We start from the raw sequence: 27,520 nt of genomic DNA, 5'->3' as shown, positions 1-27,520 counted from the left end.
ACGCAAATTTTGTAAGCAACAAAATATTCAACAAATGGTCACCCTTGCCAAATACAGTGATGCTGAGCTAGGAAAAGTATCAACACTGATATCGATACTGAAATCCTGATATAAATATCATTGTGAAAATATATGCTATCGTGGAAAAAAAATAAGCAAGACAACTTTTTAAAAGGGAGTATTTGAAATTTGTTTTCAGATGAATACTGATATTGATACAGAAATCGTGATACAAATACACAAATCAGAAGAATATACTACGTATTTTTAAAAAACGTTCCATAAAATTGAGTAAAAGTGGTTGTTTGACATTTTTCTCTAGACTTATACTGATACCGATACTGAAATCTTGAGACCATAAGAAAAATCAGTGTAAAAAATATGCAATCTGATGAAAAAGCTGCAATAAAAAATTTAGAGGTGATTATTTGATCATCTTTTATCAGACTGATACTGATCCTGATTGCTAAATGCCCACTAGAAAGCATGAGTACCGATACTGCAAAAAGGCAGGTATCAGCATTGAAACCTACGCCTGGCATTTATAATTGCTGATCCTAAATTTTTGTGTTCAAAGTTAAATTTCTGGTTCCAGCATGTTAAACGGCCAGTATATAGCAGCAGACACCAGTATCGTGAGTAGAGATACTTCCAAAAGGCCCCTATCGATTTCAATATCGACACAAGTATCGGTATTTGCCCTATTTTAAGCAATAGTCGTTTATTTGTCCACCCGAAGCCGCAAATATAACTTTAATCCCTACGCGGAAATCTGGATACAAAAATATCAGATTAAGCATACGACATGCAGCAATACAACAATGTAACTTTGCCGTTTAGCTTCGGTGTTAGCATCATTAGCGTGCGGAATGTGCGTTAGCCGGCAAGGACTTGGTTCTCTGGCGTTTGTCGAAACTCGGGCGTGACGACGTCTTCAGGGACGACCAACGTCGGTCCGTTTTGGTAGCGCCACATGCTAATGACACCAACACCAAACATTATGCTAACAGTCGCTAACAACTTTAACGCTAGTTAATCTGACTCACCATTCAAGTCGCTAAATTGGAGCGCATCACTTTGTTCCTGCTCGTGTTCCGATGGTGCCCTCTTCTGGCGGGGAGCAGGAAATGGAATATGGACAACCAATGGAGAATCTGATACGAAACGTCAGCGTTAGCTTAGCATTCACAGAAGGTGACTTAAAATGATCAAATGTTTGCTCAACATTAGCCGTTAGTTTACCGTAATTATTTTTGAAAAGTGACGCGTCACAACAGCTTGGCAATTTGAAGTGAGAGCTTGACAACATCAGGCTTTATCACATGCTAACATTAGCTTGGCTACATCACTTGTTAGACTAGGGCTGTCACCTGTTAGCTTAAGATTAGCCGTTAGCTTACCTTTTTTAGAATAAATTGTGACGCGTCATGTTACCATAGCATTGTGATGCAGAATCAGAATTCTTTTTTACATTATATATATATATATATATATATATATATATATATATATATAACAAGAAAAACAAAACAATAAAATATGCAAATTATAACAAATTATAATATCATAAATAAAAAATAAATTAAATTTTGGGGATTTTCAGCCTTTATCTTTTCTTACCTTAGTTTAAAAAAAATTATTTTCTGTCTGGTATGGAAGATTTTTACTCAAAAAACTCTTTCAAAATAGTAATGTAAAAAAAAAAAAGCGTATAACAAAAAACACTAATATTCAATGAAAAACAATCCGGAAAAATGATTTAAAAACTAGCGTAACATGTTCATTTTGAATCAATATTTTTCAAAACCGGCTTGCCGAGCGTGAGTTTCTCCTCAAAACATGTTAGAGTAGCATCGACATAAGTTAGCATTAACATGATCTCATTTTGCCAGGGCTTACCTTGCTCAACGGAGCTGCTGGGGCTCAGAGGGCTTGAAGGACTGGAGAAACTGGAAGGACTGGGGAAACTGGAAGGACTGGGCAAACCGGAAGGACTGGGTGAACCAGGGGATTCAATGAGTGGCATGGGGGGCGTTGATTTAAGGTTGAGTGGCGGGGCTTTGGACCTGGGGGCAGCTTCTGGTGGAGGCGGCTCTGTTTGCTTGGCTGAAATAATACAACTGTAAGTTTCTGATATAAGAATCCAAACACAGAGTAACAAACGAGTGAATGACACCAGACCTTTGTTAGCGTCGGTGTTAGCTTTAGCATAGACTCACCCGTATGATTACCTCCCTTTATTGGCTCCGACTAGAGAAAAAGAAAAATATACTCGTCTTAATGCCGTTTCAGAATTGTACAGAATGTTTTTGACCTTAACTCTTCCCCTTTTTGTCACATACTCTTGTGGCTTCATTCCTCACCTTACTAATGGCCATTTTCTCTTGTCTCGCCTTCATCTCTGCCAAAATGTCGGCCCCCATGACCGGGACCCCCATGTGGCGTGGATGCAGGGGGATGTCTTTTTCGTCCTTTTCCTCCATCCTCTCCGGATTGTCATCTAAGGGTGCGTCTTTAATTGGAGACGAGGGCAACCGTTCCACAGGAGATGGGGGAGGAACGAGGCCTGGAGACAGGGGGACTGGCACCATTGCTGGTGACGGGGGAGAAGGGAAATGGGTGGGGGGTGCCCCAACCACTGCTGCTGCTGCCGGGTTCTTCTCCGAGCAGGACGTCCGACTTTTGATAAGGTTAAAAAAGCCGCTCCTTCTGGATTCGCGCTTCTTATCGAGACGTCTGCGAGGACAAAAAGGGCACGTGATTGGTTGGCATCTCGGTCTCGGGTGGGCGGGGCAAGTGAGGGTCGTACTTCGAGCTGACTTTGAGGACTTTCTTGGAGAAGAATTCGTCCAATCCTTCGTCCAGGCTGGGCATCGTATTGGGATGCTCCGCCCATTCCGGGGCCTGACACTGGAAAAGGGTATTTGTTTAAGTGTTTTTTATTATTATCATTATTTACTATACCTGTAGGTCTTTCTATGGAGGATCAAAACGATACTTCAATAAATAAATAACAAAAAAATATTTTTTTTCAATCAGACACAATTAAAAAACTAAATTTGAATGGGAACAAAAAGCTTTGGTCTGTATAGTGCATATTATGTATGAGTATGAAAATAAATATATACATTTAAAGAATGTTTTCAAAATAAACACAATTACAAATATATAATAAATACAGATAAAATGTGTATTATTAATTATATTTTCTATTGCTATTTATTTTTTGTATTTATTTTTAGATTTCTCTGTAATTCTATTTTTTTGTTTATTTAGTTTGATTGGATTTCATAACAATTATATTGTTTTAAATATGAAGTTAGTATTTATTTGATTTTGTTTCCCTTTTATAGCTAGATAGTAGGTTAGATAGATTGTTTTCTTTTATTTGATTTTATTTCATGTTACTGGCAACCTACACTGACTCTGCTGGGCTTGGTTCGCCTCCTGGCTTTGGGCCGCACTTTGGTGTGATGCCGCAAGGGGGGCGGCGAACCCAAAGGCGGGAAGGCCGGTACGGGTTCTGGCGATGGCGGCAATCCAAGAGCTGGCACCGAGTCCGGCCGAGGCGGCAGGTCTACCACGTGGACTGGCACGTCCTGCAGGGCCTTGTCCAGGTCAAACTCCATCTCTAGGGACAACATAACAAGGTTCCTTTTGGGACAAAAAAGACAATATATTACAAGGACGGTGACCTACCGAACGCCACAGAGACTGGTCTTAACATCCGCACCAGAATACTCTTTCTTTTAGATTTGGCTGTCATCTGGAGAGAAAAAAACATAAATTAAGACGTCTAAAACTACTGTAAACAAGATGAAGGTGCCCACTAGTGCAGGCCCAACTATTCAGCCTGGCATTCTTCGTGAAAAAGTTTGCAGTGCTGGGTGATAGGCGTCGCGACCTCGTAGCTCACCTTTGTAGCATTTTCATTTAACTCGCAGGGTCTTGTAAAAAAACAGCTAGGAGTTGCTTCACCTTTTCAAAGCATTCGTTTCCAGTTAGCTAGTTTGGTCTGGAAGTGCCTCTTGAAACTATATTCTTTGAAAACAGCGACAGTCTCTTGGTAAATTAGGCAGAAGCAGTTGTTTCGCAGTTCGATAAAAAAAATATTCTAACCTCCACTTGTACTGGAAGCAGCAACCCTCCCTGTCAACTTTCCTTTTTTATTTACCGGTGTTGTGTCAGAAATGGAGTGGGCTTGAATTCTCACAGAAAGTCAAGGGCAAAGTGGCTAAAGTGGCAGCGTGTTGGGGAGGCAGCGCCAAGAAAAAGGATGCCTCTCGTCTTAATAAACTGGTGAGGAAAGCGAGCTCTGTTGTGGGCACAGAGCTGGACAGCCTGACAACAGTAGCTGAGAGACGAGCACTGAAAAAGCTGCGGTCAATCTTGGACAATTCATCACATCCACTACACAGATTCAGATTCAGATTCAGATCTACTTTATTGTCATTCTAGTACACGTGTATACAGAACGAAATGTCGATACATCTGACCCGCACAGTTTCCTCGAATGTACAGATATAAGTAAAAGTTGTATTGTATTATGGCTACGTATAGTATTTTACCATACCATAGTGCCGATAGTGCAAGAGGAGTAGCTAACCAGATGTGCAAAATGGGCATTCAGGTTAACAAGTCAGGTAAACAGTAACATTAACACTGTAACAGTAACGCTGTAAGTACAATAGTGCAGAAAGTAAATGTGCAAGGAGTGGCAAGCTATAAAGAACTGCCAGTAGTGCAAAAAGTCAGATTAGCAGCCGTTAAGATTTAGGTTAACTATATGTTAGATTAACCATTTAACAGTCTAATGGCCAGGGGGACTAGACTACTGCGGAACCTGGTGGTCCTGCACCGCACACTGCAGTACCTCTTCCCAGAGGCTAGCAGAGTGAACAGTCCATGATGGGGGTGAGAGGGGTCCCCGATAATGTTTTTAGCATGGGATAGGCAGCGCTTCTGGCCAATGTCCTGAATGGAGGGAAGTGTAGTCCCGATTATTTTCTCTGCTGTCCTCGTTACCCTCCTCACACTACCCCAGTCGGTAGCGCTGCAGCCTCCACACCACACAGAGATACAGCTGGTCAGGATACTCTCTATGGTGCCCCTGTAGAATGTGATGAGGGAGGGTGGGGGCAGGTGGGCTCTCCTCATCCTCTGCAGGAAGTACAGGCGCTGCTGTGCCCTCTTAACCAGTGATGCAGTGTTCACGGACCAGGTGAGTTTGTTTGTAATGTGCACCCCTAGGAACTTGATACTGCTGACAACCTCCACAGCCTTGTTGTTGATGCAAAGTGGGGCATGGTTGGGCTGGTTTTTCCTAAAGTCGACAATGATCTCTTTAGTTTTGTCAACATTCAGGACCAGGCTGTTGTCCCTGCACCAGGCCACCAACTGCTCCACCTCCTCTCTGTAGGCCAGGTCGTTGTCGTCCCTGATGAGGCCCACCACTGTTGTGTCGTCAGCATACTTCACGATGTGGTTTGTGGCGGACCTAGGGACGCAGTCGTGTGTCATCAAGGTGAACAGCAAGGGGCTCAGGACACAGCCTTGGGGGGAGCCCGTGCTGAGGTAGATGACATCTGAGATGTTCTGACCTATCCGCACTGATTGGGGTCTGTCACTGAGGAAGTCCAGCAGCCAGTTCCGCAGGGGGGTGTTGAAACCCAGGAGTCTCATTTTGTCTACCAGATGTTGTGGGATGATGGTGTTGAATGCTGAACTGAAGTCCAGGAACAGCATCCGCACATGGGTGTTCTTCTCCTCTAGGTGTGTCAGGCTCAGAAGCGCAGAGGAGATGGCATCCCTGGTGGAGCGGTTTGTCCTGTAGGCAAACTGAAAGGGGTCGAATGAGGAGGGGAGACTGGATGTGATGTGCTCTTTAACCAGTCTCTCAAAGCACTTCATTATGATAGGAGTCAGTGCAACGGGCCGGTAATCGTTGAATGATAAGATCTGGGGTTTCTTTGGCACAGGGATGATGTTGGCAATCATCCCCAAAACCGAAGAGCACCTTTAGCGACAGACTGCTGTCACAGTCTTGTTCCACGGACAGACTGAGGAGATCATTTTTTCCTCATGCCATGAGGCTCTTTAACTCCACCCTACATTAAACCCCACCTCCACATTTGCATATTACCCTGTTTTTATTACAGTGTGTTTTTTATGTAGCACTATTTAAATCCTCTATATCAACACGTTACATTGGGTATTTATTTATTCTATTTCTTTTACTTTATTATTATTTTATTTTCAACACAAGGATACTGCTGGAAGTGTGAATTTCCCTACGGGGATGAAGTATCTATTTATCTATCAATCTAAAGGGCTACTGCAATCATCTGGTAAAAAGGTGAACGTTTTACTTTTTGTCCAAATTCATTTTGTACTGCGATCGACATTACTGGCAGGCCACATATTATTATTATTATTATTATTATTATGACAGAGGCCATGGGCCAGTGAAAATTTGTTCACGGGTCGTTACTGGCTCCCGGGAGAGATATTGGACATAAACTGGTATAGACTATTCTATTCTATTCTAAGCTCCACACAAAAAAGAAAGTGTTACCACGGCATGTTCCACTTGGCCGTCCCTTTCGCGGTTCTCTGGCTGAAGAACAGTCTCATCCAGAACTTCTGCTTCCTCTTGAGATTCAGGTTGTACAGCAGGTTGGCCTTGCCTGGTCACGCGGTTGGCCTGGGACAGGGACAGAGGGGATGAAGAAATAGAGCAGGGAGGAACGGGTAGAGGGAAAAGGTTCACAATCCAAACTGACCAGTGTGTGGCGCCATGTGGATAACGAGTCCAGGATCCGATCTACAATGCGATCAGAAATCAAAGACGCGGCGCTGAGTTTCAGCTCACTGGTGATAAAGGTAAAAGCAAGAAGATCATGAAATTGACCAGGAAACATGAAGAACAAGACAGAGTCTGGGGTCCACTCCACAAAAACCTGATCTTATTGAGGATGTCAACACCCGTCTGCTCCAGGAGCGTCTTGGCGATGAACGTGCGAGGGATGTTCATCTTCCCTTCTCCTGCCTTCAGCAGATCCTGACCCAGATTGCTGGTCTTCATCACATGAGGACACAAAGCTGAGGCCGCCACCAACATTGACTCCAGCATGGTCTGTGAGGACCCAAAACCGTGACACTTTTAGCTTCTGACTTAGACAGGGCAGAGATTAGCGTGCTTTCTTCGTATTGCTTAGCGTGTCTTCTTCGTATTTCTAAATAATCGCAAGCTTCGTCTCTACATTTATCATGTTTTTACTTCTCCCTTTAGCTTCACTGCAAGTCTTGAGCCTCGTGGCTAATAAATACAGTACAAAAATAGTATTTTAATCCTGATCGTCGACTAGTTACAGCCATTCAACTGAGCTAGGGTAGTGATTCGTGTGCCTTCTTCGTGTTGCTTGATCATTGCAACCTTCTTTTTCATGGTTATCATGTTTTTACCGCTTCCTTTGGCATCACTGCAAGCCTTGGGCCTCGTAGTTAATAAATACAATACAAAACTACAGTATTGTGATCCTGATCGTCGACTGGTAGTAGCGCCAATAGCATATTGGCATTTTCATGGTGCCATCATGCCAACCAATAGCAGAACAGCATTTTAAATGAATTTGACCAATCGCAGACAGGTGCATGAAATAAGTTGTTGTCTACATTGTGTAGTGGAAAAAATGCTGTAACGAGGGGTCGAAAAAACAACTTGTTCCGCACTGTAATGTGAAAACATCATAACGCGGGGTCGCCATATCCTGGGGTCGTACTGTACCTGCAGCTGCTCATCCATCACAGCTGCCACCTCCACTGCGACACACTCCAGCTTGTCCTGAATGGCGCCACGTAGACTGTCACCGCCTAGATGGTAGAGGCTAGGCAGCAGCTGGACCAGAACAGAAGTAACCTGTTTCAAAGTTCTGGTAAGAACCATCATGAGGCTATTCCTCTTTTTTCCTTACTGTTTTAGAGTTCCTCGCATCTGTCATGAGGTTTTCCGCCACTTTCATGTCCTCCTGGACTGAGGGGTCTTGGGAGAACATCAAAGAGTTGAGGTGATCCTGAATCTTTACGCACAAGGTATCGATCATCTGCACAAAAGAAGCAAGGGTCACTTGTTAGCTGGTCTATGCTCGAGCGGTCGTGGTGGTTCCGGTTCGCTCGCCTGCTGCGTGGTGCTGGTGACGATGCCCTGCTGCAGCCGGTACGCCTGCTCCTGGAGGTACTTCCGCGTTTCGTGGTTCCTCAGCAGGAACCGCTCCATCTGCGTGCAAAGACCATGTGATAGACAATAAATTATTGTTGAAACATTTTTTTTTAAACTTGAGTGATGATGCTATGAGAAAGGATTACAAATCAAAAACACTGAGCTCCTAGAAAAATGTTTAAAAATCATTGTAAAAATGCCACTGAGAAAATAAGGAATAGTATTTACAAGTTAAAAATATTTTTAATTATCCTTTTATTAATCAATATAAGTAATATTTAATCTGTCACTTTTTTATACATAGATTTTTCTTAGGATATTATATTTAAATATGTGTCATTACATGTATTTGTACATATTATTATATTATTAAATAGAGTTTATTTATTTCACAGCCCCGACCCCCTGTTAAAAAAGTCAAAGAAATATAGTTAAATAAAAAAGTACATTTAAAATGTACATTCAAAAGTACATTAAAAAAAGTTGTATTATTTTATTATTAAAATCTCTACTTACTTTAAAATTGTATTATTAATATATGTTTCTTCCATATATATATATATATATATATATATATATATATATATACATATATATATGTATACATATATGTATATGCATAAATTAAGTTAATATTTACAAATGAAAAATGTGTTAAAATCTTTTATTATATATTATTGTAGTAAACAATGTTAGAAATAAAATGTTATATTGATATATATGTGAATAACAAAATATTGTACTATTATTATTTAGTATTTAAATATGTATTATTTGTTCCATTTTTTATAATTATTAACCATAAAATAAATAAATAAATGAACCGTACTTGAATAGATATGTATTTTATTACGAATATTTTAAATTTTGTATAACGAAAATAAAATGATTGTAATAATACCAATAAATTAATTAATTGTTGTCTGGTGCTAGCGAGGGCCAGTGCTACAGAACACAGCGTGGGGCAGGATGCCGGGCAAAAATGGCGCCGATCTAAGTGGGGATTCCGCTGTGCAAAACAAAACAAAAAAAATCGACTTCTTTTGATAAAATTTAACATCAGTATGATAGTTCATGTAATTTTGCCTAGTATTCAGATCAATGTTTTTTGGGGATGAAGGTTTATCTGTACCACTACTAAGCACTAGATATTACACACCCTCTACATTTTCAATTTGACAACTGTCAAAACTCACCTTCAACAAAGCGTCTTCTGTCTTTTCCGGGTTACTTTTGAGTCCTTGGGCGGCGTCCATGATGGGAATGGGCATGAAACGAATGGTGTAGTTTCTGATTTAAAAATATCCTATCAGATGATCACTTACACAGTAATGGTTTATACTCCTTAAAAATAGCAATTAGCGTGTCTTACTTCTCCAAGGCGGACGCCACTTCCTGCAGACCTTGAGGGCTGACGTTGTTCCTGTCCCAGAGGAGTGTTCTGCAAAATCAAGAATTAGCCAGTGAAGCAAACAGGCAAAAGCAGCAACTCACCTAAGCTTCGTGTTGATCTGCAAGGCCTTGGCCAGCATTTTGGCGCCCATGTCGCCCATGCCGTTGCCGCTGATGTCCAGCTTGGTGAGCGAGCTGTTGCTTCCCAGGGCGTTGAGCACCACAGCCAAGTCGCCCTTCAGCTTGGAGTCGGCTAGTGATAGCGAAGTAAGCGGCTGAGGGGGTGCCAAACGAAGTAAGAAGCAAGAAACAACCAGTAGGTCAAAGCTAGGTCGCTCACCGACTCCTCCTCCTGGAGCATCCGGACCAGGTCGTCCAGGACAGTGGCCACGTTTCTGCCAAAGAACATGGAAAATGTTGAAGAAGGTGGCCACGAAGAACACATCGGAGAAAATGGAAGTCACCAAGAACAACAAAGAAGAACATGTCATTAAAGACGACGGCCACAAAAACCAACAGGGAACTTGTCAAAAAAAAGTGGCCACAAAGAGCAATGACAAAACCATTGAAAAAGAACACAGACATCAAGAACAGCAAGAAAGGACATGTCAAAGAAGACAAAAAAAATAAATGAAGACGACCATATTGAAGAAGGTGATCCACGACAAACAATTAACACACTAAAGAAGACGGCAGCCACCAAGAACAATGAACACCCTGAAGAAGATAGTGTCCACCAAGAACAACGAAGAAGAACATGTTAAAGAAGACGGCTGCCACAAAAACTAACAAATAATTTTTCAGAGAAGGAGGAGGTCAGGAGGAGCCAGGAAGAACACATTGAAGAGGTCAACTATCAAAAATAACAAAGAAAAATATATCAAAATAGACAAGGAAAACCATGAAGAAGACAACGTCGAAGAAGAAGGTAACCAAAGAACAGAAAAGAACACATCTAAGAAAATGGCAGCAGCCAAGAACAACAAAGAACTAATTGAAAAAAACAGAGGCCACCAAGAACTATGAAGAACCTGTCAAAGTATACGGCTGCTACGAACAACCATGAAAACGACCGTATGAAAAAAGCGGGTGGCTACCAAATACTACAAAGAAGAACACGTTAAAAAAACAAAGGCCGCAAAGAACTATCAAGAAGAACGAATCAAAGAAAAGGTTGCAATGAAAAACACATAAAAGATGACGGCAGCCACCTAGAACAACAAAGAAGACTTCAAAGAAGACAGGGGGAACGGACAACCATAAAGAAGAACACATCGAAGGACACACACTTACTGACTCACTTAGACTTGATGTTCTGGAAGTTTCGACCCAAAGAAAGATGGCGGACCGAGCGGTTCTTGGCCAGCCACACTAATAAGGTGCTCAGGTCCCCATCCAGACCTGAAAAAACTTTCAAATCAGGTCAAATAATCAAAAAAAGGGGACAGACCAGACAAGTTGTTACCATTATCTGAGATGTCTAGACTGGAGATGTTGGGGATCTCTGCCACGCAACCCTCCAGGATCTGAGATCCTGCTGAGCGCAGCTGGAAGCCAAAACAAAGTGGGGTCATGGGACTTCACTGCAGGTCCAGATTACCCAGCGGCTGTTTTGACGGACCGCAAAAGGACCTTACCTCACAGCCGCTTAGGTCGAGAGACACATCGCTCAAGTTCGGGTTACAGCCTAGACCTAGCAGCAGCGCCCTGAGAAGTCAAGTCATGTTCATTTGTCTAGCCCTTAATCACAAGAAGTCTCAAAGGGCTGTACAGAAAATACAAAATAACTTTTACATTTGATTTTTCTGACAAATACAGGAAACATAAATTAAAATATTTACTAATGTACAAAAACAATTTTTCATTTCAAATCGTATATGCTGTAAAAAAAAATTGGACAGTATTTTATTTAATAGGAATTAATTTAAAAATCTGTTTTTATTTGTCAGACCAACCAAATCTTGCCCATTTTGGGTCTAATTCGGATCGTCTTGGTCACTGGTAGGACACATCATTGTAGATTGCTAAAATAGTAGCAGTATACAAGCAAATAGTATCCTCGTTCAAACATTTATTAGGTAAATAATATACATATTTCTTTTATATATGATTGGATACCTTAACCGCTATGGTCGTAGGGGCACCATTTCCTATGCTGTATCTTGGGCAAGTACAGCCTGGTGGTGCCCATCCCTCTCCATGCCAACATATGTTTTCACCCAGTCTCGAACCGGGGACTTTTCACGCGTTAGCGGAATGTGCTACAGACACATATGTCTTAACAATGTTGGTGCTGCTAAATGTCCTTGCACTAAAATTATTGCAGTACAGTAATCCCTCGGTTATTGCGGTAATGGGGACCAAAACCACCCGCGAAAAGTGAAAATCCGCCGCGAAGTAGCGACGCCCCTTCAAAATTGCTTAAAAAAACCCCAAAACAAACAAAAGAAAACCTTTTTATTATTTTTTAGACCTGCGAAACTCTGAACCCGCGAACGTGAAACCACGAAGTAGCGACGCCCCTTCAAAAATGCTTTAAAAAAAAAAAATTTTTTTTATTCTATTATTATTATTTTTTAGACCCGCGAAGCTCTGAACCCGCGAACGTGGAACCGCGGAGTAGCGAGGTCCCACTGTATTAGCACATACAAGTTAGGCCAGTCTATAAGCCCTACCTTATAAATATCACCTATATATCCTAATTTCATTTTTATCTTATTTGCATGTATAATCTCGTTGTAAACAACGTACACTATATTGTTATGACAATAAAGACCAATCAAAATCTATATTTTGTCATAAACATGAAACCTCGGCTGTACAGGAGTATGGTTCTTTTTATGAGTATAAATGTTTTTTTAAAGAGTCATAACTAAGAATATTTCAAATCAAATTGGAAAAAAGTAGCGGCTTATGGTCTGAAATTTACGGTAGACTGCGGTTGATGGTGGACGCATCAGGTTAGCACTGCTCGTTCTATGCGTTTATACTGTCATTGGCGTCCGTTTTAAGAGTATTGTTAATTATTAATTTTACAATTCTAACCATTTTAACATAGTTAGAAGTAAAGCAGCCGAGTCCTGCCATGGCCGGGCATTATACCGGCGGGCGGAGACGTAACTGCGTGAGATTCTTGCTCAAAGATGTTGTGGCAATTTCGGAGGGAATGTCAAGGACGGATTTTATTAATAAGTTTGTTGAAAAGATTCTGAAGTTTAAAAAGGAGGAGGTACATGCTGTCATAAAAATGACTTCTGGCAAAGGCTTTGATGTGAGTTTTGAAACGGCAGCTCTTTATCAAGAGTTTTGGAATCGCTTTGAGGGAGTGAGGTCCCAGTTTTCAGGATTTACAGTGGAGAAGCTGACTGATAATGCTAACAAGATTGTCGTTGTTAGAATGTTTAGTGAAATAATCAGTGCTGATGACGTCTGTTATTGGTTGAGTAGATACTGCTCAGTAAAAGGCCAGGCTATGAAGGTGAGGTGTGAGAAAGGCTATTGGAATGGTGCCTGGAGGGTACCAGTCCAACTACGGCAAGATCCTCAGGGCTTTCAGGGACTGAAACAAATTCCGTCGACTATATTCCTGGGGGAAAACCGTGGCTTTATCCACTATCAAGGGCAACCGAAACTCTGTCGCAAATGTGGTGAGCATGGGCATCTGGCTGAGGTATGTGATCGAATTTTTTGTGGAAAGTGCAGAACAATTGGACATTCCTTTGAGGAATGTAGCAATAGCAGAAAATGCAATCTCTGTGGAGAAACGAATCACCTCTTTAGAAACTGCCCGAATTCGTTTGCTAACAAATTGAAAAATAGGAAGGCAGTTAACAAAGACAACAAAGACAATGAAATGATGTCAGACAACATAGATAATGAAATGAATAAATCTCACAAAGACAATGAAGTGAATAAAGATAACAAAGACAATGAAATTAATAAAGTCATGGAAATACAAAATGAAAATGAACAAGAAATTAATGAAGTTATAGAAATACCCAATGAAGATGAACAGGAAATGAATAAAGTTATGGAAATACCCAATGAAATTGATCAAGAAATGCACAAAGAAATTGGACAAGACAAACAAATTGAAAAAACAGATGTACCTACCAAAACCCCTGGAGCAGAGACCAGAGAATCAAAATTGAAACAGGAAGAACCTGGAAATTCTAATTCGATTTCTCATAAAATACCTGAATTTGGACATGACAAACGAATAGAAAAAGCAACTGCCACTCCGAAAACACATATTAATCAGGAAGGGCCTGGAAGAGAGTTCAAATTAGCAAATTTGTTTGCTATGCCATTGCCGGGATTTGGAGAAGACAAACAAATCGAAAAGGCGAATGACTCTCCAAAAACCCATACGGGCACTGGAAAGAGGAGTAAAAGTAAGACAAAATTGGGAGTGGTGAAAAAACCAGAAACAAAGATAAGAGATTTAGAAGAAAGCTGATTGCCGGTGAATAAGCCCACAAGGGAACTGTATGAAGTTGAGACGGAGGAAGTCGGGGAGGGAAAAAATCTGACCCTTAGTGGGCAAGGAAGTAAGAGACCCCTTGATAGGTCCTCTGGCTCACCCCCTAACCCAGAAAAAAGGGGAAGACCTGGAACCACAGACAGAGAGTCAGAGGGTCCCAGAGTTTTCCCCGGTGAGTCTCAAAATGAGGTACTACTCTTAAGTGATGTGTCTGACACAGGTGACACTCTCGATGATCTCGATGATCACCAAAGAATGGACTCAGATCCCCCGGTTTTGTCTAACTAGTTTAAATACTTTAACAACTATTATGAACATTACATTCTCTACTATCAATGTGAGAAGTGTGAGATCAAAGGTTAAGGCTCACAGTGTTTTATCGTTCTTAAAAACTATCAGAACAGATGTGTTTTTACTACAGGAATGCTGCATCCCCTTTCTAAAAAATTATAAACAGTGGGAAGAGATTTGGCCATATCCGTCATTATGGAGTGGCTCGAATGAAAACCGTAACGATGGGGTAGCCATTTTAATAAACAACCCTCAACTCATCATAAAGGGGAGTACTGTGATGAGAGACGGACGCGCAATCTTAGCAAGACTTTCTTATATAGGGAATTATTTTAACCTCATTAACATATACGGCCATGCCGACAGACAACTCAGGTACGAACTTTTAGAGGACATCCAGTCGCATATGCTAGGCCATCAACCACTAATCGTGGGAGGAGATTTTAATTGCATCCTAAGTAGGAAGGATAGAAAGAGGAACGATGAGGAGTTTAAAGTAGATAAAACATCAACTTTATTACAAGACATGTGCCGGACATTTAAACTGGTGGACTGTTTCAAATCCATACATCCAGGAGAGGAGGGCTTCACCTGGTTCAGTAGTGACAATGCCAGAGCCTCTCGAATAGACTACATATTTACGAGGGTTTTAGCACAGAGTGATGCAAGATTAATTCCAGTTTTTTTTTCGGATCACTTGCTACTGTCCTGCTCTTTCTCATTTCCTTCAGGTATGACTGTTGGGAAGGGTTTGTGGAAGTTAAACTGCTCCCTGCTGGAGGATGAGGCTCTAGCCGCACAATACAGGGAGCTGTACAAAGACTGGCAGACCCTTCAAGACTCGTATGATTCACGAGCACAATGGTGGGAAATGACAAAGAAACGAACACAGACCTTTTTTAAAAATGCAGGGAAAAACAAGAAAATCAAAGAGATGAAACGCATGTCGGGACTACAAAGAAGACTCCAACGCTATTTCATCCTAACAGAAAAGGGGATGGACTTTAATGATGAAATCAAAGAGACCAAACAAGAACTAAACGCTTTGGCGGAAATAAAGAGCAAAGGCATCATAATAAGAAGCAGAGAAAGAGAAATAGAAGAAGGGGAAAAATGTACACGCTACTTTTTTAAAAAAATTATGGGCAAAAATGAGGGGATTTTTAAACTTCAAAACGAAAACGGGCAAATAACAAAGGAAAGTAGTGAAATAACCAGATTGGTCGAAGACTACTACAAAAAATTATTTGAAAAGAAAGAAACATATGAGAATGAAATGGGGCATGTATTAGATCATATTTCAAGATCAGTGCGTCAAGACCCCTTTTTAACATCGGACTTTACCCAAGACCAACTGAATGATTGCATAAAGACTATGAAAAAAGGCAAATCACCCGGGGAGGACGGACTCAACCTCGAATTTTACCGGACTTTTTGGGATATTTTAGCACCAGATCTGTTAACTGTTTTTAACGAATTTTCCAGTCGAGACCATATGCCAGACAGTTTCAGAATCGGGATAGTTACTCTATTGCACAAAAAAGGAGACAAAATTGACTTAAAAAACTGGCGACCCATAACGCTTTTAAACGTGGACTGTAAAATTTTCAGCAAGCTTCTAGCAACACGAATGTCTGTTGTCTTGGGAGACTTGGTTGATCCAGACCAAACCTGTGCCATTGTGGGAAGGAAGATCAGCGACAGTCTCATGCTGATCCGTGACACCATTTGTTATGCAAGAGACAGAAACATGCGACTAGCGGTCCTAAACCTAGACTTTGAAAAAGCCTTTGATCGAGTCTCGCACCAATACCTCTTCAGGGTATTGCAAAAATGTGGTTTTCCCCAAAAATACATCAATTGGGTAGGACTGCTATACCGAGACATCTACAGCAAATTCATGATTAACGGGAATTTATCGGAAGCAATCGAGATCAACTGCGGTGTACGTCAAGGTTGCCCTATGTCTCCCCTTCTCTATGTTCTTTGCATTGAACCTTTGGCACAAATGTTAAGAAAAGATAGATTTGTCGAAGGCATCAATATCCCAGGAAGTGGGGGACAAATTACCAAGTGTGTTTTGTACATGGATGATTTTAATATTTTGTGTACTGACCGCGCATCTGTTGAAAGAGCCCTTGACTTGACTGACCTGTTTGGGAGGGCGTCTGGGTCAAGGCTAAATAGAGAAAAATCACAAGTGAAGTTTTATGGAATGTGGAAAGAGACAGAAAAGGCAGGACTCCCGCTGACGGTGTTAAAGACAGACCAGAAAATCATAGGGATAAAATTCAATGCGGATGGAGGAGGCGAGACCAACTGGGATGACGTGACAAGGAAAGTTAAGCAAAAACTTGTTTTTTGGTCACTAAGAAAACTGACAATAGAGGGGAAGGTCCTAATCATCAAAGCGATCATCCTCCCAATGCTTTTGTCAATCAGTTTAATTTTTATGCCTAAAAGAAACGTGCTGTTACAACTGGACCGAGCCATCTTTCGCTTTGTCTGGGGCTCAAAGTGGGAAAGGATAAAAAGAGATACAATGAAAAAGAAAAAGGAAAAAGGGGGGAAAGGAGTGCCTGACCTCCAGCTTTTCCTGGGAAGCAAATATGTCTCTCTCCACTTCCAAAACGCTGTGGGCCCACCCAACAACCCGAAAAGTCAAGCAATGACCCGTTTTTGGATGGGCTCATATTTGCGGAAGCTAAAGCTTGTACCAGACAATCGTTTGATTCCAGTTTCGTTTAACTTGCCACCAACACATCTCTTTATTCGGGATTTTTTGAAGAAGTTTGATTTGGAAACACAAGAATGTCACACTTTACAAAACCACAGGGCCCTTATTGCTATTGTGCAAGAGCGAGCTACAGTAAGCCCTGTGCGGGGGCTTGCGTTTGGCGAATCCACAACGGTTTGGAGCAACGTCAATCATCCTGCCCTCCCAAACAGACTACGAGACTTGTCATGGATGGTGGCTCATGAAGTTCTCCCAGTCAGAGCTGTAATGCACCACCGAGGAATGTCAGCGACTTCGACGTGCCCTCGACCTGGCTGTGGCGCCCAGGAGTCGGTGAGGCACCTTTTTTGTGAGTGCAGCGCTGCCAAGGTCTTGTGGACAATGGTCGAACAACTAGGAAAGTTCCCGGACTTGCCAGCAGGAGAGGTCCCTGATGCACAGTACGTGCTTTACGGGGTGAGTCGGTCGAGGAGGCATCGGAACGACTTTGCCAGGGACTGGCTCACTCTCGCCGCCATCAAGGACGCCATCTGGACCTCCAGAAACCTGCTGGTATGGAGGTGCAGGCAGATCCCCCCCGTGGCTGTGCTCCAAATGGCTGCAGATACCATACAATCTGCGAGCGGCGGGCCTAGGACGCAGCCATAAAGAAGACTCGTCTGCACCCACCCGGAGGGGGGAGCCGGACCTACACTGTGGGAGTCCCGGCAGCAACGGCCTGGGTTGTGGAACCCAGAAGGGAGAGGACCCACGCAGAAGGGAAAGGACCCACACAGAGGACTGGAAGAATGCTGCTTGGGAGGGTGGGATGGCAGAGCTATGCCCTTGCACAATAGTATTGCCTTTTACACGCTGGTTAACTACTGTTAAAAGAAAATAACTCTGAAATTGTTTAATTGATGTTGAAAATGTCAGGAAAAAATGTTAAAACGTCATATCGTCACGTCATATTGTCAAATATAAAAAAATTGTGAATATGCTTGATGGCTGTGTTTTGCTGCTGTTGGTGTCGGTGGATTTGTTCAGACCGAGGACAATCGACTTTGGCCTGGACGGATCTATTGACACTAACAAAGATGTTATATAATGAAATTGTGAATATGTTTGATTTTTGAGAAGGTTTGTTCAAACCTCACTTTGTGTTTGCTGTTAAAAACGTAATATTGGAATATAATATTGTGAATGTTCTTAATTGCTGTTGAGATTGTCATGATTGTTTTCTGTTTTTAGTGTCAATAAATTTGTTCAAACCAAAAAAAAAGCACATCATTAAGTGTGTGAAAAGCTCATTCTCACTTCAGGGCCTCGGCGGGAAGTCGGCATCCGGACATGCTGACCGAGCTCAGAGCCCGGCACAGGCTGAAGAACTGCTTAAAGGACGCAGGAACTTCTCTGTATTTTCTGATGATGACACAAAAAAAGTCTATTTCATTTGAGCCTGCCTCTCCTTGCTATCTGTAAGGATACAAATGTGATATTCCATGAATGCTAGCATTAAGGAAGAAAGCACTACTGGATTTGTTATAAATGCACACACAGTGGAACTTTATTCAGATCTAAGGAAATCTTGCTTCATGCTAGCTGTTAGTGTGTCAAAGGGATTTTCCTTGTATATTAGCAATAAGCTAGCAGGTCGCTCTTTGCTAACTGTTAGCATGTCAACGAGATTTTACTGGTATGTTAGCAAAAAACCAGCAGGCAGTTCTTTGCTTACAGTTAGAACGTCAGTGTAATTTTTCTGGTATGTTAGCATTAAGCTAAACTTCACCTGTGAGAGTACAGACTCTTAGACATGTTGAGGACACGGAGACGCTTTAAACATCCTCTCAGTAGAGATGCTGTCACCTGCTCCAATGAGCAGTCCCCGCAGGACAAATCCAAAACTTCTAAGCAATTGTCCTCACTCAGGAATTTGTGAAGGTTCTGTAACATTTAAAAAACTGTTGTTAGCCTGCTAGCGCGTTGCTAGCATCTCTCCGAGGACAGCACCTGCAAGTCGTCCCCTCTGAGCGAGTTTCCCGCCAGCTGCAGGTGAGTGAGGTTGGTGGCCATGCTGGGATTGGCGCACAGCGCCTGGCACAAGAAGTTCACACCTGATGCGGAAACACCCACTCATGAGGGGCGGGACTTTGGAGAGGACATCGTGGCGGACAGAACGGGTGTCTTACCTTTAGGGGACAGGGATGTTCTGCTGAGGTTCAAGTTCTTCAGGCCCATTGCTAGCTTACCCAGTTGCGTTCCCAGAGAACACATGCCTGAATCAGATACCAACATTTTCAGACTGATACCCAAATGTACTCTCACTCTACCCCTTACCCTTACTCCTAACCTTTATCCCTCACCCTTACCCTTACCCCTAACCCTTAACCCTAAAACATTACTGATATTTAGGTATGTTCCACCTTTGTCTTCCAGAGAGTTGTTGCTCAGGTTGAGGGTGTGCAGTGAAGATGCGGGGTTTTGACCCAACGCCAAGGCTAGCTTGTTAGCAAAATCACTAATGAGGATAAAGGAAAGAGAAATCATGAAAAAAACCAGAAACTCCAAGTAAAATGGTGTATGTCAGACCTCCTTAGTCCCACATTGTCCAGGACCAGCTCTTCCAGACAGGTGGACCTTGAGATCACCTTTAGGACTTGTTCACATACATCTGCCGACTACACAGTAAAAAAAAAAAATCACTTAAGTTCACTAAGCCCTGTCCCCTTGAGAAAATCCCGACCTCACCAGTTTGCAGTCTTTGGCCACTAGCTTGGTGAACCACTTGTTGTACTCCAAAGTACCGACAATAGCCACCAGGTCCCTGCTGTCCAGGTGACTGAAGTCGTGCAGGTTGAGTTCTGTGGTGTCTTGGCTTAGGTAGATTGTGTCCACGTCCTGAGGTAGGATAACTACATCATCAAAGGTCTCTTAAAACAAGAACTTAGTAACATTATCCTACAAGAACTTTGTAAACTGACCCACTGGACCTCCTCCCTGTAAACTAGGTTTAAGTTGTCACACACTGCCCTGTACTGATCCGAGAATCCTCCTTGAAGAAGATTTAGGAATCAGGGTAACGATCAAGAAATCTTTATCCCCCCAAAAAAGAAAAAAATAAACACCACATGGTCCTGGATCCGCATGGTTCTGCTTCTCCCAGACCGTCTGGAAGGCCGACCATCTTTTGGAAGGTGTCACGAGGAATTTCTTTTGCAGATTCCTGTTGGGAAAGGTAGAACTTCAGAACCAAGGCTCTCATTGTCACGAGTCTAATATTTTTCAGACCCAAAGACCTGCAGTTCCTAAAGACCTCCTTGTCATAAAGACTTCCTTGTTAGTACTAACATGTCTGGGCAGATCTTCTTGAGACAGGACCCAATGTGAGTTATGACCTGGTCACTTTCCCTTTGGGACTTAAACCATAGACTACATGGACCACGTTGGCATTCCAGGAACACCTGTGGACACACAAAAATGGGAACAACTTGAGAATCTATCAATCAATCTATCAAATTATCAAAACTTCCAACTGAACTTCTAAGAGCTACCATGATGGTAGTAGCCACACGGTATCAGTGTAAAAACATGGGTAAAGGATTAAAAGCATAAAAAAAAGCTCACCATTTGTGACAATTACAGATTGGAACTGAACCACTAACAGCTAATATGTCGCTAGCAGGTGTTACTTCTCACCTGCGAGGGCTTGTTGCTACGGAGACTATTTATGTCCAGGTAGCTGAAGGAATGTTCCACCTGCATACAGAAACATGTAAATATTTTTTTGCCAACTCGGTAAGTAATTATTCGATCTAAGGACACAAAAATAACATTGACCTTGGATGGGACGCGAGCTGACAGCAGAAAAGCTCGGTGTGATGCTAATGCCTACAAACACAAACACATTTTTTTTTAGACTTTTAGATAAAAAAAAAAAACAGGCCACAGCACATGTTAGCATGCGCTAGCATCCTAGCGGTGCATTTCCCATCATGTCTGCACAAGCTTAGTGGAATGTCGATAAAGAAGGAAACAAAAGGGGGGATGTGTTCTAACTTGGATATTTGAGATAGGAGACACAATCAATTCACAACCCGGCCACTTGGTCGCACTAATGAGGTGAGGGGAAGTGCAGAAGCAGAAAAGGAGGATACTACAGCACATTCGGTATAGTTTTGTACTCTTTTGAAGCCTATTAAAATGGGGAGGTGAATACAAATAATTTATTAGCATTGTATGTATTACAGACTCCTCCTCAAGATAAATACAGAATTGTGTTAGAAGAAAAGAAAAACCCATCTGCAGCAATTTTGTGGGGTGCTCAAGCTTTTGAAATTGGTTAATAGGCGACTTCACCTCAACGGAAACTTTCAAAATGTCCGCCCCCGACATGGTTAAAAACTAGGTGGATTTTGTTATTCAAATAATATTTGAAAAACTTGATATTTATCTAAATGTCCTTTTTAATCTAGCAGTGACCATTACGATCTATAATTGTTGGTAAATCCCTAAATTGATCTGTTTAGGGATGAAAGAAAACAAAAACATAATCGGGGTCACTCACCAACAATTTGTTGTCCACCTTTTCACCTTTGACCTCCAACTGGCACCTCAAGGTCAACTTGTGACTCCGCCCCACTGCCTCTTGCACGCGCTCTGCATGGCAAAACGACAAAAAAAAAAACCCTATTTTCCGGACTATAAGGAGCACAAAAATAAACTAAATTGGCCAGAAATGTGAAAGTGTGCCGATAACCCAAATGCGTCTTTTATATCCGAAAATATGGTAGATCAAATTGTAAATGCATACAGCATCTATTTGTGTGCGTTATTACACATGGCTAGCGTGTTTTTGCTTTTATCGATTAATTGAAAAACATTGCTGACCAAGATTGCTACCCAACTGGAATCAAACCCAGGTTGTGGCAGGACGGAGCTCTGAATCCTAACCACTAAACCACCAGTGATATGGATAATATGGGAAAAGGCTTTAGGTTATACCTGATTATCAGACTACTTTTACTCACAGTACCAGAGAGGAATTGTAGGGAATGGTGACAACAGAAAGATGTCCTTAAAGATATAAATAAACGCAAAATCAGCAGATACACCAGAGTTGTTTTCCCTTTCATGAATGAAAACTATTTTAGTTGGTATTCAAAAAATATTTACTTAATAGTGTTACGTACTAATAGTATCTGATGTGGTATTTGTATCGATGACAACTCAAGATTTTGGTATTTGAATAAGTCTCAAAAAAGTGATACCTGACTTCCCTATTTAATCATTTCTTATTTTGGATGGTCTCAATCGTAACTACACAAACATTACCCAATAGTGATATATGTATGAGATATCGATATCAACGACTACTCAAGTTATGGGTATTTGTATAAGTCCGTAGAAAATGTTCCTAATTATTTTCTGGGTTTTTTTTTTCGGGGGTATCAATTATAATTGGACAAAAGTCAACAAATACAGTAGACAATTCAAGAGTAGGATATTGTTGCCGTAATATCGTTTTTGGGTCATTTTTTCAATTTTTCGCAATGTTTAAATGTAAAAAAGCAAAACTGAAATAATTATAAAACAAACAAAAAGAAAAAAAAGGTGGGCATCTTTTTCAAATAACAATATTTTCAAGAAATCCGGATTTACAGGAAATTATAAAATACAATTAATTTATTTTTATGCATGGTGTTGTGCTACCAAAAACAGTGCTAAAAGGCACAAGGAGGAATGCAAACTACAGACACTCATTATTGTTCTTTTTGCCTAGCGAAGCAAAAAAAGTAGACGAAAAAAAGAAAGGAAAGGAAAGGCGAAAAAGAGAGAAACATATGGAAAAACGGTGAGAGAAGAGAAAAAAAGTGGGCAAAAGGAAAGAAAACTATGAAAATATGAAGAGAGGAAAAGAGAAACAAGGGGGGTAAAGAGAGAAAAAGGGAAGAACAAAGGGGAAAACAGAGAAAGAATATGAAAAAGAAAAAGGAAAGAAATAACTAAAATTCTACTTAAAATGAAAAATCTTAAAGTGGAACATTTTTTTAATACCTTCCAAAATGTTTCAATTTTTTGGAGGAAAGGAAGGATTAATTAAAAATATGTGCAAAAAAGGCACAATTCTGAGGTCATGAGATCGAACCTTCCTGTGTGGGGATTGCATGTTCTCCCCATACTTGCGTGGGTTTCTTCCGGGCACTCCGGTTTCCTCCCACATTCCAAAAACATGCATGTCAGGTTAATTGGCCGGTCCAAATTGTCCCTAGGTGTGAATGAGCGAGTGAGTTTTCTGTCTCTGAGTGCCCTGCGACTGGTTGGCAACCAGTTCAGGGTGTCCCCTGCCCACCGACCGAAGATAGCTGGGATGGGCTCCAGGACCCCCGCGACCCTACTGAGGATAACCGGTGCAGATAATGGATGGATGGATGAATGTGCAAAAGAAAGAAAATAAGAAAAAAGTGAGGTTTTAAGGCAGCCATAAGGCCGCCAATCATGTCAATTGGCGCTAGGTGAGGATCACCTCATGTCAAATAAATGCTGATTTCTCGACCGCCAAATCCTTCAAAAAATGCATGTATACATGATAGTTAATATATATTATGCCAATTAGTTAAATCAATTTTGGTTTTGAGTTTTCAAATGAAGGTCTTTTTGCCACCAGGAGGCGCTAAATAATACAAATGTCACTTGAAGAGAACATATGATGGTGTAAAAATATCAGACTTTATGTACAAGTATTATCTTATTGTATATTGAATGTTTAATGCGGCCCTTTGAGGTGCATTTCGGTGTCTGAAAAGTGCTATGTAAAGACATCTGAATATGGAAAGCATTATCCCATAAATCCTGTGACGTATAATTGACCAATAAGATTTATACAATGATTTGGATAACTGCATGGCCCGAAACTTTTTGGAAAAACTACATTTACCAACTTTATCAGGAGGGGATACATTAGACATTATTCGCCCCAATACACAACAGGAAATACAGGATATAATAAAAACCTTAAAAATAAAGAAATCACCAGGAACGGATGGATTCCCAGGGGTGTTCTACAAAAGCTTTGAAGAAGAATTAACACCAGTACTTCATAAAGTATTTAACTATGCGCTAACAAAAAGAGATCCCCGCCCCAATCGTGGTCATAAGCCGTCATAACAGTCCTGCATAAAGAAGGAAAAGATCCAATGCTGTGTGAAAGCTATAGTTTACTGTGTAACGATTTAAAAATTCTAACAAGCATAATGGTAAAAATAATGCAGAAATTCATAGAGGGATTAATTAAAACAGATCAAAAAGGGTTTATTCCAAAAAGACAGGCTACAAACAACATTAGGAGGATATTAAACATAATTTCGAGGACAAAATAGAAAGCCCAACCCTCGATGTTACTGAGTTTGGATGCCCAAACATCTTTTGATAGGGTCAAATGGAGCTTTTTACATCAAACTCTTATAGCTTTTGGCTTCCCTTAAAAATTTGTTGAGTGGTGAAAAACTCACCTTTACCTGTCCCCACTTTCCCATCAGCGTTGGCGTTTGCTCCGCCCCTCTTTTTTTATTTGCTCATGCAGAATAAGTGTCTCAAATAAATACAAATAAATACATTACAAAAATATACAGTTGCAAATACATATTACACATATTTACAAAGAAAGATGGTACATCGAGAGAGTTTTCAAAGCTTTAATAATAATAACTTTCATCCTAAACCGAGCCTTTTTATGTTAAGAAACTTGAATCCCTGCGGGAAACAATAAAACGTCAATGTAAGATACGTTTTGACTTTTTAGCCAAGCAACAATTAAACTACAAAATCCAAGAATAAAAAGTTTTTTTTTTTTTTTTTCCCAAAAAGCTAAATGTAAAACCTATCCCTGAAAAACACTGGTAGCATGAATTAAAATATTTACAAATCTAAAAAAAACACAAGGTACCAAAATAATATAGTCAACAAAATTAAAGTCAACAACACCAAATCCATGGGGAAAAATGTATATTGACCAATCACAAGAGGATAAGAAGCGTCTAGAAGGGAGCTGGCTGCCTATTGTTTTAAGTAATGAACCCTGATGGAAACTGCTGCTGGATGTGCTGTGGGTTATTCTTATTGTGCATTAGTGCTGTGTAAAAAATATTTTGGGGATTATTAATACAGTACTGTAATCTTGCCCCCTCCATGCATTTGATATCCCCCAGCCACTAATGTCTAGTGAAGCCACTGGGGTCCAGATATCTCTAGTTTTTAATGTAATTCCGATAAATATGTTAGCTCATTTTGGCAAGTTAAGTGAATATTCAGTGCAAAGGGAAGGAAATGAGAATTTGAACAGCAATTCAAAGCGAAAAGGGCAGCGAAAGGAATGTTTCAGGCCATGCCCACTCAGCCCCCAAAGCGGAAGTTGCAGGTAGACCCCTTCCCCCTACCTATGTGTATGAAAACATTTTTTTCTCTTTCTTTTAGTCAGTATATTTTTCTGTAATCAACCAAAACGTCAAAAATATGTCCCTTATTTACTGGAGGTAACTTTTAACATTGGAAACCATTTACACGCCCCCCAACCACACAAACATGCACACAACCCCCCCACCCACAAAATCTCCTCACCGAGAAGTTCTTTGGGGATTTCTTTGGACTCCATTTATCCCCTTGCTCGTCTTCTACGATTCCAGATTACTTTATTCTTCGTCCTGTAGACATTCCCACGCAGCGTGAAAACTCACAAACGCAAGCAGCGGCAAGTCCTCAGAACACGCACGCGCACACATGCCAAAACAATCCACGCAGTGACGCCCACCACCTCCAAGGGGTGTAACGATGAGTGACGACATCTGGCGGGGGGAATATCGCATTGCAAGTTTAGCGTTTTCGACGTGCTGTACTGCATTGGGCAGGTGGTGTCAAAACTCATTTGAGCCCAAGGGCCTCATATAGGAAAAAAAAAACATTGACCCGGGCTAGTAGATAAGAGAGAAATAGAGAGGGATAAAGAAAAGAGAGCGAGAAAGAGGGAGAAAAGCCACAAAGAGAGGGAAGACACAAAGAGAGAGGGAGAAAGTAAGGAGAGAAATAGAGAAAGAGTGATAATAAAGATAAAGAAAGAGCGTGAGTAAAATACCAAGTTAGAATAAAAAGAGCGAGGAAGAAAAAGAAAGTGAGAGAGATAAAATGGGAAAGGAGAAGAAAAAGAAAAGGAGAAAGTAAATGAGAGGAAAAGAGAGGCAGATAGAAGAAGTTGAAAATAAATTGATAGAAAAGAATAAGGGAAACTGAAAAAGGAGTGGGAAGAAACAGAAAAAAGCAAGAGATAAAAAGAAAGAAGAGCAGGTTAGAGAGAAAAAGAAAAATGAGAGAGAAAGAGCAGGACAAAAAGAGAGAGCAAAGAAAAGGAGATCCAGAAAAAGCAAGAGAGAAAAAAAGACAGAAAAAAGAGAGGTAGAGAAAGAGGGTGCAAAAGAGAAATAAATACAGCTACAGTGTCTCGGTAAGGGGCAACCGGCTTTGGCGATATCAAGTGGATACATTTAAAAGTGCAGCTCAATTTTCTTTTGAATCTCAGCATGCTTGACACGGCTGATATAGTGGAATTCCACAAACTTCTATATCGTAAAACATACACCAATTTAGTTATTTTGATATAACATGTTAAAAAAAAAAGTCACAAAAGTCAAAACAAAACAAAAAGTAGTTACTTAATGTAGAAATGTTTGTAGCGGCGGTAGTCCAACCTCCAGATCACCAGCGGGCGAAAGACTCGATGCCGTGTTGTGTTTGTAACCCCGCCAGTTGAATATTATTTCATGCTCAACTTTTTGACCAAAATGACGTCATATAAGTCTAGTAAATAAAATACAAATATTCTAAAGTGTACACATAATATAAAAATAATAGTATTTTGTGAGGATATTTTTTTCATATTCACAGCAAAATCATATTTACATTATATATATTTAACTTCATTTACTATGTTCAAATAAGAAAAAAATAATAATGTAATATTTCAATTTAAAATGAGAGAAATACTTTACTTTGTAATACGGTTGGTTGGATCCCTTAACCGATAGGGTTGTAGGGGAACCATTTCCTGTGGTGTGTCTTGGGCAAGCACAGCCTGGTAGTGCCCATCCGTCTCCAGGCCAACATATGGGCTTACCACTGCACTATGGAAACACACTTGCATTATGAAGTAATGCGTTGAAAGTGTACATTGATCCCATAAAACAAAATGTCTCGATTCATTGTGAGACGGGAGCAAGACATAAAAATATATATATATATATATATATATATATATATATATATATATATATATATATATATATATATATATATATATATTCACTAATAAAATACAACCAAAAATAAAAATCAATTAACTTAAAAGTTCATGTCAAAAAATGGGATGAGGTAAAAA

The 27,520-nt window shown here is 40.7% G+C and overlaps 1 protein-coding gene across 1 annotated transcript; it reads right to left on the bottom strand.

Annotated features, from left to right (window-relative positions):
- Positions 1-163: 163 nt before the first annotated feature.
- On the bottom strand, positions 164-27,386 carry LOC148370848 (F-actin-uncapping protein LRRC16A-like). The gene is made up of 35 exons (XM_088328616.1): positions 25,714-27,386; positions 21,665-21,756; positions 20,938-20,988; positions 20,797-20,856; positions 20,449-20,561; positions 20,226-20,323; positions 20,082-20,152; positions 19,849-19,998; positions 19,690-19,778; positions 19,524-19,618; positions 19,290-19,376; positions 19,111-19,214; positions 18,890-19,044; positions 18,418-18,522; positions 11,248-11,317; positions 11,076-11,157; positions 10,912-11,011; positions 9,951-10,005; positions 9,713-9,885; positions 9,591-9,659; positions 9,415-9,508; positions 8,177-8,275; positions 7,974-8,102; positions 7,787-7,897; positions 6,960-7,135; positions 6,783-6,870; positions 6,575-6,703; positions 3,700-3,766; positions 3,420-3,631; positions 2,810-2,910; positions 2,364-2,736; positions 2,220-2,250; positions 1,900-2,106; positions 1,047-1,154; positions 164-976 (listed from the first exon to the last, which is right to left on the bottom strand). Exons 1-35 carry the CDS (start codon positions 25,745-25,747, stop codon positions 858-860), a joined length of 3,897 nt encoding a protein of 1,298 aa, XP_088184742.1. The 5' UTR covers positions 25,748-27,386; the 3' UTR covers positions 164-857.
- Positions 27,387-27,520: the final 134 nt, after the last annotated feature.

This window comes from Urocampus carinirostris, chromosome 2 (genome assembly GCF_059441175.1).
Source record: "Urocampus carinirostris isolate Australia breed hairy pipefish chromosome 2, RoL_Ucar_1.0, whole genome shotgun sequence".
NCBI lineage: Eukaryota > Metazoa > Chordata > Actinopteri > Syngnathiformes > Syngnathidae > Urocampus > Urocampus carinirostris.
The sequence above is the reverse complement of the archived record's forward strand: the minus strand, read 5'-3'. Positions and strand labels throughout refer to the sequence as shown.

Bases quoted from the DNA above. Each gene is read 5' to 3' on its own strand.
- LOC148370848 (XM_088328616.1), bottom strand. From the start codon at position 25,747: ATGGAGTCCAAAGAAATCCCCAAAGAACTTCTCG. The intron at 18,523-18,889 runs GTGAAGTTTAGC...TGTCATCATCAG, and splicing joins AAGAGTCTGTACTCTCACAG to AAAATACAGAGAAGTTCCTG. The intron at 1,155-1,899 runs GTAAGCCCTGGC...GTTTCGTATCAG, and splicing joins CAGCAGCTCCGTTGAGCAAG to ATTCTCCATTGGTTGTCCAT.